This window comes from Natrix helvetica, assembly GCF_964273705.1.
Source record: "Natrix helvetica genome assembly, chromosome: 8".
In the NCBI taxonomy this organism is placed as follows: Eukaryota; Metazoa; Chordata; class Lepidosauria; order Squamata; family Natricidae; genus Natrix; species Natrix helvetica.
The window spans coordinates 8,607,216-8,627,718 of NC_138559.1; the positions used below are offsets into that span (position 1 = coordinate 8,607,216).

Here is a 20,503-nt window from a genome sequence, read left to right on the forward strand (position 1 = left end):
GGTGGCATCACGTTACCTACTGGGACTCCCCCTCCCTTTGCTAAACCAGACAGGGCCAGCTTGTGATGCATCCGACCCGCAGGCCATGAGTTTGACACCCCTGAGCTATGGGGTCTATGACTTCATATAGGCTACATTAGCCTGAAGCCACATTAGAGCCTGAAGCTCTAATGTCTTTTATACAATCAATAAGCATTCTAAAACCTATTAACTAATTCATTATCATGTGTAAATCCCACTCTTTTACAACAAGGAGACACACATAGGATGACTTTGTTTTACCAGCAAATCCTCTGAAGTAGGTTAAGGCTTAGACTTATTGATTGGCATCATTCCCTATCTCATCAGTTAAAGTGTCCTCCTACAGTTGTCCCAGATTTTCAGACATTAAAGTCTAGGAAACCTGCAAAGGCACATTTCTATCCTTGGGCTGTGAGACTTTTAAATACAACCACAATCACTCCATGCACATGCTCGTTTTTTTCTTTTTCTTTCTTTTTTCCTTTCTGTTATAATTTTGCACCAGTGAGGTTAAAACCAATTTTGTTGTATTTAAGTACAATGACAATAAAGATTATACTTATACTTATTTAAATTCAATCTGGGTATACAGGAGTGAGCATCCTAGGCTAAAGTAGGAGATTTCAGAATAAAAATGATGATTGCTATGACCTGAGATCCAACGGCTTCATCATCTAAACGAGGCAGGTGTTAATAAGGAAGGAGTTATATGATTGGTTATTCAATTCTTAAGGTCTACAGTTTGGGTCACATGATGTGCTGCTGGGATTCTCTTTTGACCAGACTTTATTTTAGTTATTATTATTTTTTCTGGAAGGTTTCCTGGTTTCTATAGATGCTCATGTTACTCTGGATTATATTCTACAATTTGGAAATTAAAAAGATGAAGGGGGGCAATTTTATAATTAACAAAAATTATTAAAAATGATACAAGGTTAGAAAGACACTCACTCTATTAATTATGCAACATTTTGGTGGACTTTACATCATTAGACGTCTTGAAGAGCTATAGAGAAAAATGTTTCTTAAAGTGATTTAAATAAAATTTTAATTTTGTATGTATATTTAGTAAAATTAGTTTACTGTTATGCTTATTCCTTCCTTTATTTTTCTCTTTGTATATAAAATGAAAAATAAACCTCACAGTTGAAAAAGAAATACAGTAGCTTTGTCAATTTCCATTGCAGCTGGGTGTACTCATCTGATTAGTGATTTCTGCATTCATGTTAAAATTATATTCAATTTTAGAAATGAGTCTGATCTGTTCCTGAATTTTTCCGCTTAGGAAATATTAGGTAGAAGGCAGCACCGAAATACTGCCTTCTACTTAATATTTGAAATGCCAGATATTTTAGTGCCAATTTTATAAGAATTATATGAACGATGTGGAAGCAAAACTGTTTAAGAGTTACTTGCTAAGAATCCCCTTAAAGATGCTCTTTGAGGCAATTAATTGCTTTAAAAATGATGCCAACAAAACAAATTACTGCTTCTTCTCAGTAAGTAAATGCAATGGTTGGCACGAATGATGGATTCTAGGAATACTGGATGGATGTGAATGAGCAGTTTCAATAAAGATTATGAATAACACAATTAAAAGTGGTAACGTTTCCAGACACATCAGTGTAACAGGCATATTGAACAAATACATTTTTAAAATATATAATAGCACAGGTTAAATAAATAAAGAATATATGAATTACCTATAGGCATTGAATTAATATATTTCACAATTTAGGAATTTTTTTTTAAGCATCTGGAGCAATGAATAAGGTATCTTTCCCACAAGCACCATGTGAATTTTCAAAAGTAATTTGGTGGCAAGTTGGGGACTGCCCAAAATCACCCAATGAATACTTTTTGGGAGTTAATTAGGGCTTCCTGGTTATATCCTGGTTATAGTGGATATATTGAAGCTCAAATCTTTGCGTGTAAACTCTTCCGAAAACAATGAACATAGCAATAAGTACTCCAGCACAGTATTATCCATTGTAATGTTTAGACACTGCTTAGTATATTACTAAGCTATAACTTGTTTAACAATGGTTAACTGAATAATCTACAACTGGCTGAGTACATAAATGCATTTAATTGACCCAAACATACTTTATAAACTATACCAAGAGGCCTCCTAAATGATTTAGTCAGCTTTTTAATTATGTTTTAACTATCTCTCTTTATACAATTAAAACAAATAAAAAGCAAGTTCAAAGCAAGTATTTCTCCCACATCTACTCTGAGCATTAATAACATTAAGAAAATTATTAACCTTTAATAACTATTACTCAGAGACAACAAGAACAATTCTCCAAATAAGCACACATTGATGAAGGGAAATCCAAAAGCGAAAGAAAATATTTTAATTAGAGGAATGGGAGAATGGAAAATAAAAATAAAGCTTTGGATGTCTTCTGTGACTTCAGAAAATCTCAAGGCCATGGAACCAGTGAATGAGTTCACATAATCAAGCTAAATCATAATGTTTGTTTACATTGGCTCAGAACATATTGCAATCCAATTATTATTTATAAATTATGATTTGATTTAGCACAATATGTAAATCCAGCCACTGGAGACCACTTAACAAAGCATGGTAAAAGGAAACTACAGTGCATCACAATATGAGAACAGCGGAATATTTCAATATACCATTCTGAAGACAAATCCACATCAAGCTGCAAAGTACACGAGAACAATGTAACTGTTCAGATTGGAAATACTGTAGAATAAGAAAAAAATGGAGAACAGTTCTTACAAGATAAGTTGGCACATGTCTAGTAACTGCCTGCAGCAGAATAAAATGAAATAACCGATTGGTCATAATATATGGATCCATCCAAACTCTGAATTTCTGGAATTTAACTAGGTGCTGATTATTTAAAGAAAATATTATCGTGTTTAGGTAATCTACAATTTCATTCACAGTCCAAGATTGGAAGAAACTCAATAATTCAAGTCCCAATTAAGAATCTAAGAATTATTTCAGGTAGCATCTAAGAACAAAGACAATTTCAAGAAGAATGGGGTTCTTTTGTAAAATTATAGTGTTTAGGTCTGATAAGTTCAATATTTCCAGATACTGAGGAAGTCCTTTAGGTCAGGGGTGTCAAACTCGATTTCATTGAGGGCTGCATCAGGGTTGTGTTTGACCTGGGGGGGGGGGGCAGCAGGGAGGGTGAGATCATAGGGGGCTACACATTGTAGCAAATAAGATAAATGACTAAAAAAACCTCTCCTTAAGCTAAGATGTTCTCTGAACAACAGAGTTGGAAGGGACCTTGGAGATCTTCTAGTCCAACACCTTGCTCAAGCATACCATTTCAGACAAATGGCTGCCATGTCTCTTTTTAAAAGTCTCCAGTGATGGAGCACTCATAACTTCGAAAGCAAGCCATTTCAATGGCTTATTATTGTGTCAAGAAATTTCTCCTTAGTTCTAGGTTGCTTCTCTCCTTGATTAGTTTCTATCCATTCCTTCTTCTCAATTCACTTTTCCATATTCTTATTATTTTTACTATCTCCAGATTTTTGTTTTAAAAGGTGTGTGTTCCTTTCAGGTCCATAATATGATTGGGGAGAGGTGTTTCCCCCTCAACCATTAAATACATAAACCCAGACAACTAAATCAGGAATCTGCCAAGACTTAGTTGCAGCATAACTTTATGCCATAGTAAAGTCTTTTAGGATTGAGGAGTCTGATGACACCATCCTCCAATATTAATCACCTGGTTAATTTCACTTCAGGAAGGGAGGAAGGATGCCAGATAGCCTACAACCACAATAACTCACACCTAATTTCCCCATCAGTGGGTATATGTGTCTCTCTTTCAAAATTCATGCTTGGCTTAGTGCTGCCCTACCTTCCTATAGCACTTTTTTTTTAAAAAAATGGTCAAATTCAGCAGGTATCAATAGATGATTAACTGACTTCCTAAAGGTAACCTTTGCATACAATCTCGGAACAGTTCCAAGGGACCAACCACAAGAGGTCAGGACCAATATCACCTGTCAATGACCTGCCATTCCAAGTTACTTCTGTCATCCAAGGATTTCTACAGGTAGTCCTTGACTTACAATTGTTCCTTTAGTGACCATTAAAAGTTACACCACTGAAAAAAAGTGACCTGCAACCATGCTCCCAATGCTCGAGTGGTCAAAATTCAACCACTTGACAACTGACTCATATTTATGTCAGCTGCTGTGTCCCAGGGGTCACGTGATCCCCCTTTGGTGACCTCCTGACAAGCCAAGTCAATAGGGAAGCCAGATTCGCTTCATAACTGTGTTAGGAACAGCTGCAGCAAGAAAAGCCTAAATGAGGGACAATTAACTGAATCACTTCATAGAGTAGAATAAGGAATAAAATAGAATAGAAAAGAATAAGGAAGAATAGGACAAGGAATAGAATAAGGAATAGAATAGGGAATAGAATAGGAATAGAATATGGAATAGGATAGGATAAGGAACAGAATAAGGAATAGGATATAAAATAGGATATGATTGGATAAGAAATATAGTATGACAAGGAATAGAATAAGGAATAGAATAGAATAGTATAAGGAATAGGATAGTATAAGGAATAGAATAGGGAATAGGAATAGAGTATGGAATAGGATAGGATAAGGAATAGAATAAGGAATAGAATAGGATAGGATAAGGAATAGGATAGTATAAGGAATAGAATAGGGAATAGAAAAGAATTGAATAGGAATAGGATAGGATAAGGAATAGAATAAGGAATAGGATATGGAATAGGATATGATTGGATAAGAAATAGAATATGACACAGAATAGAATAAGGAATAGAATAGAATAAGAATAGAATATTGAATAGGATAGGATAAGGAATAGAATAGGGAATAGAATAAGGAAGAGAAGAGAAAATTCTTTATTGGCTAAGTGTGATTAGACCCACAAGGAATTTGTCTCTGGTGCACAACATTAGCAACAGACATCTTCAATTGCAGTCATAAGCCGAGGACTACCTGCACTTGAATCACAGACCCTTTTCACAAGGAAGCGCTTCCCATTCGACACCCTTGTGTCACCCGCAATAAAACCCAAGGCAAAGGGCTTCCCTCAAGCAGGAAGGCCTCTCAAATCCCCCTCCCACCCTTTAGCAAAGCACCAGAATCTCAGCCTGGCTAAGAACCCTTTTATAATCCGCTCCAGGGACACATTCGCAGGCCTGGTCTCTCTCTCTCTCTCTCTCCTTGCACATCCTCCCTTCTTGTGAGGTGGGGGGCTGCTTTCTTTCTTTCCTTCCAGGAGAAGCATCTTCCACCTACCCACCTCTCCAGTCAAAATCACCTCCCCCTTTGTCCCCTCCCCTTCTTGGGTGGGTAGGTTAGAGAGGGGGGCTGATTTCCTCCCCCCAGGCCCAACAAGCATTCTTTCCTTCGACCACGAGAAATAGCTTTCCAATAGCCCCCACCCCCACCCAGCTGCAGGCTTCTGCAACGCCCCCCCCCCCGCTGCAGGGAAGAGGATCCCGCCTGCCTGCCTCAAGAGCGGGGCCGCGTGGGATTCCAGAGCCCACCATCCCCATCCCTGCTGGGGGGGGGGGGAAGAAGAGGGAGAGACAGGTAAGCCGTTCGCCTTCCTTCTCCCCGCCCCCCCCTAGCTCCCACGGCCCCAGCCCGGCCCAAGGAGACGCTTCAGCCGCCGAGGGAGGGCCAGGCGGTTCCCAGCAGCCGCTGCCGGGGGAGGCCCGCCGCCTGAAAAGCGAGGCCCGCGTGGGCCGCTCCTCCTCCTCCTCGCTTCTCCTCACCTTTCACGATGCGCTCCGTCGTGGACAGTTTGGTGCTCTGGCTGCGGCCGGACATGATCCGGCTGTCCCGGCGGCTCCCGGGACTTCCCTGCCGGGGCTCCAACGGAGGCAGGGGCCGAGCAGGCCCGGGCGGCGGGGATGGTGACGGCCCGCGACGGAGGCGCAACCACCGGGGAAATCCTCTCACGCAGCCCGGGAGGCGGCGACGGCGGCTCTCTCCACCCGAGCGCGCGCGCGCGCCCGCCCCCCCACGCGCCTGCACGCTACCGCGCCTGCGCAGGAGTCGCTCCGCGCTTCTCCTCTCCCCCTCCCTCCTTCCTTTCTACGGCACCCAAGGCGCAAGCTGTCAAGGCCGCCGTCTCTGGGCTTCCGCGGCGCAGGCGCGATGGCTGCCTTTGCCCGACTGACACGATCTCTCCGCCCACTCACTCCCCTTTCGCCTTGGCGGAGCTGGCTTAAAAGCCCGCCTTTACGAGGCCGCCTCGCGCTTTCCGATTGGCTCCCCCCCTCGCCACGCCTGCGCGAGCCGTGGAAAAGACGAGCCCCAGGCGACGGCCGCCTTCCCTCTTCGGGTCACGTGCTCCATCTGCGGGCAATGGGGGTTCCCCGTCTCCTCTTTCCCCGCCGCCATTTTGATGGGGGAGGGAAAAGGACGGTTGCTAGGAGACGGGCAGGCAGTGCCGGGGACGGGCCGGTGAGAAGGAAAGAAGGCCGCGGCGAGAAGGAGCCTCTTTGGGAGCGCTTCTCCTTCGCCTCCCTCCCCTTGCGGCCTCGAGGGGGTCCTGCCCTCGCCCCGAAAGCCACGGAACCGGAGCGCCTCCCGGGGGGACCCGCCGGATGCCCCCCTTCCCGGCTTCCCTCCCGTGAATACACGGATCCGGAGCTCCCTCCATGTCACGGGGGCCTTGCCGTCGGAGGGGTAGCGGGCCCTGCGTGCTTCGGGGTCCGGCTGTGGGCCTGGCATCGGCTCAAGACGGCTCCCCCTTGCGGGGCTTTTGCAATAGCGGCAATAATAGCTCCCCCCCCCCCCGAGTGGATTCGATTTAAATCAAGTCGCTTTAAATCAAATCCACCCTATAAATTTAAATCAACCTACTGGTTGATTTAAAGGCTTGAACTCAATTTAAATCCTAATTTTTTTAAAAAAAACCACAACTGTTCATCTCTGCTGCGAAATTGTGTCAATGCATCCATGCAGTGCCTGTTATCTCCGCTTGCAGAGCTTAGATTCATCCAATGAGTTTACCAAAAATGTAAATATTTGCAGAATGCACAGCCTCATGCTACCTAACTAAGCTCCATTTCAGGCTGAATAAAATAAATTATGAACCTATCTTAAATAGAAAACTGTCCGACAGTTTTTACTCCAAAAGCATTTTATTAAAATAAATGTAAAAGTTTAAAAAAAATTCCGATTTAAATTTTTAAAAATCCGATTTTTAAAAAACAAACCATCAATTGTTATCTACCCTGCTTCCCCCCCCCCCCCAAATCCCCATCTGTCCTTTGCTGGCTGCCAGGTAATAATTCCTAGCAACCCCACGGACGTGGCATCTCCCCAAGCGGACTCCGGCTTAGCAGAAGCCTTGGCGCTTGGAGCCTATGCCAAGGCTTTGAGGCCGCAGTTGCTGCCTTTCCACCCCCTTGGCCAGGCCATTATTTTCTCTTTCCGAAACCATCCACTGTAAATCCATATAATGTCACTGCTTCTAGAAAGGCAGTATTGCCATCATCTCATCTTTATCTTCTATATACTATAGTTATCTATACCTTTATGGTTGTCTAGAATGTTATCTATAATGACTATAACTTTGTTGCTTTTATCGTATGATTTAGAGAAGAAGAATAACTTTACTCTCCCTTTGAATGTGCACTAATCTGCGTGCATCAACATGAAATTTCGTTGCATACAGCTCTCAAAGGATCACCGCCTCCAATATACACTACAGAAACATGACAAAATAAATACAAAATTATGCAGAAATAAAGGTAAAGGTTCCCCTTGCACATATGCACTAGTTGTTCCCGACTCTTAGAGGCAGTGCTCATCTCCATTTGAAAGCTGAAGAGCCAGTGCTGTCCAAAGACGTCTCCGTGGTCATGTGGCCAGCATGACTAAACGCTGAAGGTGCACAGAACGCTGTTACCTTCCCAACAAAGGTGGTCCCTATTTTTCTACTTGCATTTTTACGTGCTTTCGAACTGCTAGGTTGGCAGAAGCTGGGACAAGTAACAGGAGCTCACTCCGTTACGCAGTGCTAGGGATTTGAACCACCAAACTGCTGATCTTTCTGATCGACAAGCTCAGCGTCTTAGCCGCTGAGCCACCATGTCCCTTTAAAGTTATGCATATACCGACATATATGACACAGAGAAACAACGCAGTCTAGTCCAGTTGATAAAAGGCGAGGAAAACGAATCTTGCAAGTTTACCAGCATATGGAACAAAGCTGTTAGAATCTGGTAGTCCTCCTTGAAATACTTCGAAACCTCCTCCCATACTGTTAAACTGTTTATTTAGTATCTTAGTATGATTTATGCTGATTGCTTCTTTAGCATCCATGACTATCACTAAGTGTTGTATATAATGTTTTACGATAAATATATTTTACAATGACTGATAAAGATAGACTGAGCGCCAAAGAATGGAGGCCTTTGAGCTCTGGTGCTGGAGAAGACTCCTGCAAGTCCCTTGGACTGCAAGGCAATCCAACCGGTCAGCCCTAGAGGACATCAACCCTGACTGCTCTTTAGAAGGCAAAATCCTGAAGAGGAAACTCAAGTACTTTGGTCACCTAAAAAGAGAAGGAAGGACTCACTGGAGAAGAGCCTAATGCTGGGAACGATGGAGGGCAAAAAAAGAAGGGGACGACAGAGAATGAGGTGGCTGGATGGAGTCGCTGAAGCAGTAGGTGTGAGCTTGAATGGACTCCAGAGGATGGTAGAGGACAGGAAGGCCTGGAGGAACGTGGTCCATGGGGTCGCAATGGGTCGGACACGACTTTGCAACAAAATGATAATGATCTATCATTGTGTGTTCACTGTGAGCTTATGCACCAGAGACAAATTCCTTGTGTCTAATCACACTTGGCCAATAAAGAATTCTAATTCTAGCTTCTGATATTATTTCTGATGCAATCTCCTTAACCTTTCTCATTTCCTCCATGCTTTCTGTGTAGAAAGTAAGGTTGCCCATGGTTACAAGGATGAAAATGGAAGCGGACACTTCTTACCATTTCCCTCCTCTTGTGAGTTGTCATTTTGATTTTTGATTTTTATAACCTAGGACTGAACATCTTTTTAGACTTTGCTGTCCAATCGCTTTGGAAGACTATTGGCTTGATAAACATAAGAAAAGTTAAATGCAGAAACCACACACATCTGCTTCAAATCAGATTTTTTTTTTCTCAAAGGAGGAGGGGGATTCACGTTTAAATTTAAGGAAAGCAATCTACTTTTATTTTACAAAAAGTGAAATGTTTGGGGAAAAATCTATAGTAGGCATCTTTCGTGCATTGTATGTCAGAAAACTAACAACCTGTCAAGTTGATTGTCTTGTCATATGCTGGGGGAAGCAAAGTTTATTTTAAGACTACACAGACACACACACACACACACAAACCTATACAAACACACACACCCCTACCTACCTATATACTTCCATATATATATTGTATATGGAAGTGCTGCTTTCTCAAATCCAGAAAATATAGAAAATATTGCGTATCATGCTAAACACACAGCATAGGTGTATGCTTATGTATATTGTAAAAAGGCAACCATTAATATTTATTAACTAGTTTGTGGATTACTATATTGTATAAAACCAGCAAACCAGCAGTTTATTCCATGAATCATATATAATCCACTGCTTAGGGAGTTATTCCTTTTACACCTGGATGCTGCCCTTTTTAAGTGGGGGGCTCGGTGCTCCAGATATAGGCGATGTTGTATGGCATCAGGAGCATAAGCAAAAATGTTTGGATGTTTAGATGCTGAAAGTGGGGGTGAATAAACGGAATAGCCTCATATATCATTGAAAAGAGAAGGAAGGAGTGTTTAGGTACATTCACTACCTTGAATTATATATAAAAGTATTAAGGGAGGAATAAAAAAATTTAAAAGCAGTGGGGAATTAGTTGAAAATTGCCAATTTGCAGTTTAATTGGCAACACAAACCTGAGGCTTGTAAAACTGACACATCATGGTTTCATTCACAGATTATTGATTCTTACTTGTAACGAAGTAAATGGTTTCATTAAGCCAGGGGTGTCCAAACTTGGGAACTTTAAGACTTGTGGACTTCAACTCCCAGAATTCCCTAGCCAGCCATGCTGGCTGGGGAATTCTGGGAGTTGAAGTCCACAAGTCTTAAAGTTCCCAAGTTTGGACACCCCTGCATTAAGCTCATCGGGGGGATGTGGTCAGAGATAGTAACCAAGAACAGCATAGAGAGGAAAAATCCAGCAAATTGTTTTTGATATATTTAGGTGGCGCACTTTCACATGATGAATTGATTAATAATTCTCTTGTAAGTACAGTATTTGGAGACTTTCTGGTAAGTCTGCAAGTTGAACATCCTCATTTCAGCAAGCAGCAACACTTAGCCAAACTTGGATCATTTCAACAAGCTAAACAGGTATTATCTGGATTAGTACTTCAATGTGAAAATACTGTATCCCAGGACTGTAGTCTAGATCAGTGTTTACCAACTGGGGGTCCATTAGAAAATTTTGGTGGTCCGCAAAAAAATCACTTGCATTTTTATATTGCACTAAATCAGGGCTCCTCAAACTACGGTCCCTGGGCTGGATACGTGCAATGAACGCTTGTGTTGCTACAGAGAGTCTCGCCCTCGGGGGGCTTTTTGTGTGGGTTGGAGGGGGGCAGAAATTCTGAGTTGGGGTCTGCTTCAGCCTCCTGGTGGGGGGCTTTGGGCGAAGGCTGGAGGGAAGAGCTGCTGGTGACAAAGAGCCAGAGGGCCTCGTTCCAGTGGGACTGCATCATGGCCTGGAACTGGCTGACCATCTCAGCCCGCTGAGCCCCCAGGCACCGGTACCTGGCCTTGCAGTCCTGCAGGTTTTCCCTCTGCTTGGAAAACCTATGCTCCTAGTCCTCAGTGAGGTGCTTCTGCTGAGCCTCCTCCTCGGCCAGATCCAATTTGAACTGAGCTGTTTTGCCAACTCTTTCTCATGGTGGCTGCTTAGTTCCAGCAACTGCTTCCTATTGGGGCCCTAAGGAACTCAGGTGGGGAGATGAGGAGTGGCTGGGAGGGGAGGGGTGAGTAGAGGCCGGCGAGGCACCCCTCAACGTGAGTGACATCGAGTTGGCCACACCTACCACCCACATGACCACCTAGCCACACCCACCCAGCCTGTTATTAGACAGGTCATATTAGTGGTCCACTGGATTTAAAATTATGAATCTAGTAGTCCCTGAGGTCCGAAAGGTTGGGGACCCATGTTCTAGATAGGAAGCTTGGGGTGAAGGGAGGGAAATGGAAGAAAGCAGTGGCAAACCGCTCCAATGTTGTTACCCAACAACCAAGGCAAGTTTCCTCTGTTGGAAGAATCAAGCTTGCCTCAGAAGTGACACTTTCAGTTTTTCCAGGACTCAGTTGAACAAAAAAGGAGGATGCTCTTAATGTTGAAGTCATAACGTACGTTTTTTTTTTCAGATGAAAAGTGTCAGGAATCAGAAAGATCTTCAGGTTTGGAAGATTTAATTCCACTTTGGCAAAAATAAAATACGTTCAACCATATCATCCTCAAGGCAAAGCTCACAATACTTGAAAGTGGGAAACAGGAAGTATCTTTTTATATAAAGAAATAAATAATATTTTGTTAACAGCTAATTTTTAAAAAAAGTTTTATTTAGCCGTTGGAAGGCATAAAGGAGCAAAAGGTAAAATCCCCTGTATGAAGATGCATAAAACAGATACCGTACTTCTCACAAGCTTACTGGATTTTTGTCCATATTTCCCGATGAAGCCTTCTTGAAAATTTTTGCACATTGTTTTTTAAGCCTTCCATATTACTTTTGTATAATTTTAAAAGGACATGAAGTTCAACTGAGAGAAAATTTAAAAAATCACTTAGAACAAGTTGGCATTCGATGTGCAATATTTTAATCAGTTTGATTCATTTTTTTTACAGGGGTACAAATGGCAACTGATGTCTTTTTTAAAAAAAACACACATACAACTTTTAAATAATACACATGGCTGCCATCTTCTGTTTTAAAAGTAAAACTACATCTAAAGTTGAAAAGTCAATGTTGGACTAAGAAATAGATAATTAAACCCCCACTATATTGTTCAATCGTTTAACCAGCTGCTTGTCCTTGGTCAATGCCCGAATTCAAAGGCCTAGTGGTTCCAGTTTGCTCCTGGATGGTGGTTGTCCTCCTATCTCCATGTTTGTGTAGTAAACTGCCTTTCCAGCTCTCTTCCCACATTATCTGTCTGTCACCTAGCAATATTTTACAAAAAAACAAGCAAATCTGGAGATGCAAAAAAATGTATCAATGACCTTGCAACTGCTGTATGCATAATTATATACCTTGCAACTGCTGTATGCATCATTCCCGCCACCGATTAAACGAAGCCACCATTGTGATTCTAGTCCATGTCTTCTACAGCTAATAGAGGGCACTGGGTGGAGACTTAGAAGAAGGTCCTAGCATTTGCATGACACAACCCCTAGTTAAAATGCATTTCATCTGTTGGCTTTTGCTTTTTTTAACTGAATAATTGCATGTTTAATTACACGTCTAACCTTCATAACATCTCCTATTTCTAAAAGCAAATAAAAAAATACAAGTTCTTATAGAAGGTGTCAAACGTCCTTGCTTTGCTCTCTCAAAATAAGATTTATTGCGACAGCATGTTTTACTTTTCTAATAAACCTTTTTTAAAGGGATCAAACATGAAGGATATTTCCTTCCAGGTTCATGCTGGGAGTTAAAAAATACAATTCACTTATCGTTACAGAAGTTTATTTTTACAAACAACAAGTTACATGACATCATTTATATTCTTTGTTTTGACAAGTTTTCTTACAACACCTGAGTTATTTAAATACTGAGATGGGGGGAGGGGAAGCCCCAATTTTCTAAGAGTCATACATTAAAATTCAAATCAATATTTGCTCACCATCGGTCAGTTTTGCTTTTCCCCTCTCACTGGGTGAGCATTTCTGGCACAAACCAGAGAAATGGTACCTTTTTTGCGCATCCTTACAAATGTCCATATTGCAGTGGCACACAATGTAGTCCCCAGTCTCTTCAGAGCCTTTAATAAATATGAAGTCTACAAGCTTTGCCTACTGAACTCAGTATAACTTAACTGCAAATCCAGTCTGCCACATACCATTTCGGATATCATTTTCAGATAATCATCTGAACTGTCAAACTAAACTGGTGCTCCTTTGTCTCTAAGTGACCTTAGCTCTACACCAAAAGGAAACTCTCATAAAATATTTAAGTAATTGTATTGAATAACTAGATCAGGGGTGTCAAACTCAAGGCCTGGGGGCCGGAGGTGGCCCGTGAAGTTAAATCTGGCCCATGAGGCCACCCTGGAAACAGCGGCCTGGCCCGCGGTGCCTCTGCCAGCGAAAATAGAGCTCGGGAGGGCTGCGTGCTCAGTTTTCGCTGGCAGAGGATTGCAGGAGGCCATCGCAGCTGAAAACAGCACTCGAGAGGGCCACGGGAGGCCTGCCAAGCTACGTTTACTGGCATAGGATAGCAGGAGGCCATCGTGGCCGAAAATGGAGCTTGGGAGCCCATTTTCGCTGGCAGAGTGCTCAGGCAACCACAAGCGCCACCGACAGGAGTGACATCGAGCTGGCCACGCCCCCCCTGCCCGCCTCGCCCCCCCAAGGTCAAGCACAACCCTGACATGGCTCTCAGTGAAATCGAGTTTGACACCCCTGAGGCTAGATACTACTTAGAACAGGAATTTGTACGCTGCTAGTGAAGGTAATGGAAATTTATTTAAATACTGGATTTTATCTTCACATAATTTTGACATGTAGACATTGATCTGGCTATGTCAGAATGTAGAGCAGCTGCTGCAATGTTCCCCTTGGCCAAAGATTTGCCTCCCCCTCATGATTCTGGGAAGGCGGATGCATTCAAAGCAGCTAATCCCTACGCAGAATTTAGGAAGTGATGCTGCAAGAACCACATCACATTACATCAATCTCCTTTCAGGTGAAAAACAAAATCCCATTGTACAAAACTACAGTATTCCATTTTGGCCTTTTTAGGATCAAAGAAGAATTATCTTGATATATTAGTAACATGCAGAGGATGAAACTAGCTAAAGTAACACCATTAGAAGAACGAAATGAGGGATCTCCAACTCTGGCGAATTCGCTCCCAGTTATTCCAGTTTAAAAACATTTTTTCAATATGAACTGTTATTTATTTGTTAATTCATACAGCTGCTCATGTCACGAAACAAGTGACTCTGCGAGATGTACCAACAACCTAAATCCCTAAAACAAATATCAGCGTAAAAAAATTCTAACAAAGCTAAGAAAAGAAGTAGTAGGTTAAGGGATATTAACAATAATGGAGTTGTCTCACTAGCTGACCGGTCTCCTGAGATCATCAGGCTTCCTAACCACCAGGACTAGAGGGAACATTGGAAGCTCAGAAATATGGAGCCAACCTCATGCCAGGTTGGACAATATGCCACACAATGTGTGCGCCACAGCAGAAGAGGTTCACTGTCTAGGGCAGGGGTCAGCAACTCGTGGGTCTGGAGCCGCATGTGGCTCTTCCATCCCTCTGTTGCAGCTCCTTGTTGCCAGTCGGCTCCACAATTGATAGGGCTTTCGGTTAGGACAGGTAGCGGAAAAAGGACACCACGCTAGGAGGAGACTCTATGGTGGTTGAGTGTTTAAGGTTGCCGACCCCTGGTCTACGGCAGTGATGGCTAACCTTTTTCCTATTGCGTGCCAAAAGCGTGGGGAGCATGGGGGGGGTCGTGCGCATGTGTGCCCACACCCATAATTCTATGCGCCCTCCTCCCCGCTCATGTGCACGTGACCCCCCTCCTTTTGGTACACGATGGCACGGTGGACCTGTTTTTTGCCCGCCCCAGGCTCCAGAGGCTTCCTAGCAGCCTGGGGAGGGTGAAAACGGACTCCCCCGCCCTCCCCCAGGCCTTCCATAGGCCAGAAATGGCCCGTTTTCCAATTTCCGGTTTGCATGTTGGCCCGTTTTTTGCCCTCCAGAGAAGCCTCCGGAAGCTTCCAGAGGGAGAAAAACGGCCCAACATGCCAACCGGAAGTCCGTTCCCAAACTTCAGGTTTGCGTGTTGCGTACAGGGAAGCGTCAGGAGGGAGAAAAACGGCCAAAAATGAAAGCTGAAATCAGCTGGCCAGCGCCTCTTGTGCCCTAGGAAATGGCTCCCCATGCCACCTGTGGCATGCATGCCATAAGTTCGCCATCACGGGCCTAGAGCAAGGGTGTCCAACCTTGGCAACTTTAAGGCTTGTGGAGTTCAGCTCCAAGACATGGGCTGGCTGGGGAATTCTGGGAGTTGAAGTCTCCAGGTCCTAAAGTTGCCCCTGGCCTGCCCAATGTACCTCTCCCAAGACGACAAAACTTGTAAATGCTCTCTCTGCTACATCTGGTGGAACAGACATACGTAATTGAGAAGAGATAGTCCCATCCATGTCATGTAGGGAGGTCAACATCAGCACCTTGAATTGGACAAACTGGGAATCAGTGCATCCTGTTAACTGGAGGTGTAATATGTCTCCTACCAGAATATAGATAAGATGCTTCAGGAATGATAATATGGCAATATGGAGAAACCTTAAGGTAATTATTGGACAAAGTGAAGCATGGGCCTCTCAACCACGTAGACTGGTTCAAGGCAACAGTGATGATTTGATTAACAGATTAACAAGAGTTGGAAGGGACCTTGTAGGTCATCTAGTCCAACCCCCCACCTCACCCAAGCAGGAGACCCTACACCATTTCTGACAGATGATCAAGCAGCATATTCAACCTCTCTATTCAAAATGGGTCATGCAGAGTAGTAAACATGGCAGTTTCTGCTATCACAGCCATATTAGGTCAAATGCTACTAGGGATTTCTCTAAAGGTAAACTTAGAGCTTTATAATATAGTTTAATGAGGAAACTCAATGCCTCTTTAGGGGCATTTCACTTTTATGCAGGTCCTTATACCTAAGGACCTCAAATTTCTAGGCCTGATTAAAGATGTTTTCTTTTTTTTACAGGACAGGCTAAACAGTAGATTTTATTAGAAGGTTATATTGGGGGGGGGGGGAGCAGGGGAGCCTGCACAGCCATTTGAATGCACTGCATTTTGAAACATCCGTTGCATTAAACTGGAGGCTAAAAGCTTGCTGTTCTCATTACATTTCATAGGGGTTTGCATTGCAAGCATCTCAGAGGGATTGAGTCCTCTTATCTGAGCAGGCTGTTGAAATTGGGTCTATGACAATTCACCATGGCCAACTTACCACGGCCAACTTGCTATGGCCAACTCACCACAAGACAACTCGCTGCAGGACAAGAGTTATACTAATATCAAAGAAACGGTGGAATAGAATTGTTAAAGAAAGGATGCAAAAGGAGGGGCAGAATGAAATGTGAGTGGCAAAAATTAAATTTTTTTTTTATTTACGTTGGAGAATTAAATCGAATTTGCAAATTGTCCCACAGCGACGTATCCAGTAGGCGAGTTGGCCATGTTGAGTTGGCTGTGGCAAGTGGTCCCATTCCCACTGCAAGAGCCCCAATTAAGCAAAACACCCTTCCAGTGATTCACAGTGGCACATATAGACTTTTACAAAGTGGTGATCGAGGGATCTGGATGAGCTGGTGACCTGCAGTTAAGTCTAGTGTTGACTTCCACTGTTGCTGCAATGGCCCTCCTTCACCTCTTCTTTTTAAGAAGACTTGCGTCCAATTTGAAATTACATGCATGGCATCTCTGAGGACGGCCCTTCAGAAGCAACACGAAGACTGTGAGAACCACCAGCTGAATTTTCAATTGGCTTAGAAGGTGTACATTAGATTTCCCAGGACAGTTTTCCACTTGGTCCTTATCTTGAACCAATGAGAAAAAGACAGATGTGCCATACACAGTTAACTCAATCATAGCTGCCAACCGGGGTGGGATTCAGCTGGTTTGGGCGAACCAGATGCTAATTTTGCATCTGGTTCGCCGAACCAGTTGTTGCAAGGACCGGCTGGCCCCGCCCACCCCTCCCCTCCCAGGAGTCTCCTCAGGGCCCATTCACCATGCCAGATAAGTGCAGGGGCTGCGGGGAGGCTCTGCGAGGGCGAAGAACAGACCTAGCGGAAGTTCCGGAAGTCCAGAAACGGGCTCATTTCAGCCTCCTTCAATGTAAGCTTATCCTGGCACTCCACAATTTCTATATTTTCATAGAGAGACTTCCTTTCCATACTTCTGTTATTAACAATATAACAAATATTAATAGATTATTGTTCTCATCAAATGATCTTCACCCTTTGTTAGGGAACGCTAACCTCCTCTTTGTCATCTGAACGTCTTGCTCTCAGGGCCATCAGTGGTAGGGATTTTGGTTGCATCGTTTACTAGTTTATAGGATGTATTTATTATTCTAACATAAGGTTTAGTTTCTCTCAAAGACATTTTTTTTACTGTAGATATTTTATTGCTATATCTTCTTTATTGTCATCTACCCAGCACCATCTTACTCTAGTGAGTAAGAAATATAGAAAATAATACAGCCTTTCTTTCAGTTAGTTGAAATGCAGCCTTTAGGGGTTTTATTATTACTATTATTATTAGAATGGCCCGGGGGGAGACTGTTTTCACCCTCCCGGAGGCTCAAGGAAAGCCTCTGGAGCCTGGGGAGGGTGAAAACGCCCTCCCCCAACCGTGAGAAGGCCGAGTAGGCTATGTCCCCCGTGGCCACTCCCACCCAGCAACCAGGCAGAGATCCGTTTGCTAAAAGTTTTCAATCTCACCCTTACTTCCAATGTCAAGTTACATGGATCATCCCGAAGTACTACATACTTTTCAGTTACACTTTGTTGAAGGGAGAGCAATCTAATTCATATTAGGCAGATGTGGACCCCAGGGTGATGCAACCATAGGGGTTTTCATACACTCAGTGAGAGAGAAGGAAGAGAACACAAACTGCTGAGAGGTTTTGGTCAAATCTGATTGTGGAAAAGAAGCATCTTGGTGGAGTCCCAGTCTAACTGCAAAGGATCGATAAAGAAACATCTTTGGGAATTACTACCTCCACACCCATTGGAAGCTCCATCGGTGGTCCAGAGAAAAGGGGAATCTGTACAATTTTTCGATCATATAGAACAGAATCATTCAGCTTACATAGAGATGTCGCAAAGTTTGGCTTAAAAAAGGTATTTTTTTCCTAGCTGTATTGAAAAGAACCGAGTTTCCTTTTGCTGAGACAAGCGTTAACGGTTTTAAATGTTTAAAAGAGGATGTGTGATATGAATAATGTGCTACACACTTAAGCTGACAGGCTTGATCTTATCAATATGATAATATATCAGTTCACCTAGTGACTCTGAGAAATTTAATCCTGCAATAAATCTCTCCAGCAAATTCTCCAAATCTAGCCTTCCTTTCCCTTAAACGCCACCCAGGCCTTCACACCAGCCACAGGATGCAATTCAACAACTTCATACATCATTTCTTTCCAGATATAAATAGACTCCGCACTGGCCAGATTTATCCTACACAAAATCAACTTGCAAAGTAGCAGCTGTGTGGGCCAGCCTGCGTGTGAATCTTTTGAAGGAAATTAAAACAGGAGATGGTGAAAGGAAAGGCTGAAAAAGATATCACTTTTGAAAACAAAGAGGGGAAGGGGGCACTAAAAGAACTTCAAAACGTGTCTTTCGAAGATGATGATCTTTCTTTTCTTTTCTTAGGGTCCTAAATAGCTTATATATATATATAACGGTACCATTTGAATAAAGGAATTTCAAGTCAAAATTTGTCCCCAAATACGTATTCCTACGTAGAGCCCTCTGCATCCACTGGTATGAGTTTTCAAAAGAACAGGTTCTTTTGTGTTTAGATGGTGCACACATGCCACAAAAACCGCTTTTTCCTTTCTCACACAGGAGTGTTATTTAGAACAAAGAACCATAGAAGAGTAGAAGAGACCTCAAAGGTCTTCTAGTCCAATCCATGCTTAAGGCCAATTTCCCCCAAAGAGTTAAACGTAAAGGAAAAGGTTCTCCTCGCACATACATGCTAGTCGTTCCCGACTGTAGGGGGCGGTGCTCATCTCCGTTTCAAAACCGAAGAGCCAGCGCTCTCCGAAGACATCTCTGTGGTCATGTGGCCAGCATGACTAAACATCGAAGGCACACGGAACGCTGTTACCGTCCCATCAATCCTATTTTTCTACCTTCTATGTGCTTTTGAACTGCTAGGTTGGCAGAAGCTGGGACAAGTAACGGGCGCTCGCTCTGTTATGCGGCGCTAGGGATTCGAACCGCCCAACTGCTGACCTTTCTGATCAACAAGCTCAGCCTCTTAGCCACCGAGCCACCGCGTCCCCAAAGAATTACAGTTCTCCAATTTGCTGCCATTTTTAATTCTGATCCCCCCCCCCGGGTGCGGCCGACTAATTTTCTAAAATTTGGAGAAACTCCAAGCAACCAATTAACTGACCCAAAACTGATGCAGAGTTTAAAATTGAAAACATTACTGTCCTTAGTAATTGGGGTGGAAGGGGTGGGGGGGGGGAGAAAGGCACCCTGCTAACCAATTTGCTGGCATTTTTTGTAGCTTAAAGCTACCCATGCCCAGGAAGGAAGGAAGAATAACACAACGTCAGGAAATGAGAAGCCTTTCTTCACCGATTCCATCCAAATGGGGGGGGGGGGGGAAGAAGAGAAAAGGGTAGGAGGGAGAGAGACAAATGATCCCCCCCGTCATTTAATGCTAGAGAGAAAAGTTGTCAGCCTGTGCAGGTTGTCAGTCCAATCAGAAATCTAAGAAGCAGGTTGAATAAACATGCCTCTTCCTGAAATCCTTGACAAAAACAAAAACAAAAACTGCACTTAGCAGAGTCCACAGACCTACAATTTCCCAACAGAGCAACGGCCTCTATCCGAGCTGGATTTCTCCCGAGAACATAGTCAGCAACACCATGATGGCGAATCCCGTCAGGAGTCCCGCATTCTGAATTGCAAACGCAATCAAAGCACTTCCGCTCCTTTCGTCTTCTTTGCTGACTTCATTCATCTCTGGGAACTTATAATGGAGAAAATCAATTAGAGCGGTTGAATCAGGGGTGAACTCTACTTACCTTCGCTACCGGTTCACAAATGGGAGTCCCCGCGCATGAGCTCGCACGTGCCACCTCTGCGCATGCGCAGGACCTTCTGCGCATACGTAAAGCATCAAAAACCATGTGATGACGTCTGGGCGGGTGGGCAGAGCCCCCTACCAAGCGCGCCTGCAAAAGTAAGTAGAACAGCGAGGGGGGTGGGAAATCCGCGGTATTTCCAACGATCAGCTGTGCCATGTGATTTAGATTACCGTATTTTTCAGACTATAAGACGCACCAGTGGTTTATAGTGGCGGAGCTTCGCGGGATTAATATTAGCTGGAAAGCAGAATTTCCTGCTGTCTAGTTAATCTAAAAATGGGCCAAAAACAAGCAAAAAACGGCCCATTTTTCAC

At 43.4% G+C, this 20,503-nt stretch overlaps 2 protein-coding genes across 7 annotated transcripts in view; both read right to left on the reverse strand.

The window, feature by feature from the left end:
* Positions 1-6,063, reverse strand: part of PPP3CC (protein phosphatase 3 catalytic subunit gamma) — an 82,531-nt gene extending 76,468 nt beyond the window's left edge. Inside the window, exon 1 of one of the 3 annotated variants that reach the window (XM_081960786.1) lies at positions 5,792-6,063. In XM_081960786.1, the coding sequence (XP_081816912.1) occupies positions 5,792-5,846 (55 nt within the window). In that variant the 5' untranslated portion in view covers positions 5,847-6,063. Of the gene's footprint in view, positions 1-2,670; positions 2,708-5,791 lie in introns of those variants that run through there. The other 2 variants (XM_081960788.1, XM_081960787.1) reach the window with 2 other exon arrangements.
* A 5,838-nt stretch (positions 6,064-11,901) lies between these two features.
* Positions 11,902-20,503, reverse strand: part of SLC39A14 (solute carrier family 39 member 14) — a 63,744-nt gene continuing 55,142 nt past the window's right edge. For all 4 annotated transcript variants that reach the window (XM_081960793.1, XM_081960790.1, XM_081960792.1 and 1 more), the window contains exon 9: positions 11,902-20,071. In XM_081960793.1, coding sequence (XP_081816919.1) covers positions 19,925-20,071 — 147 coding nt within the window. In that variant the 3' untranslated portion in view covers positions 11,902-19,924. The remainder of the gene's footprint in view (positions 20,072-20,503) is intronic.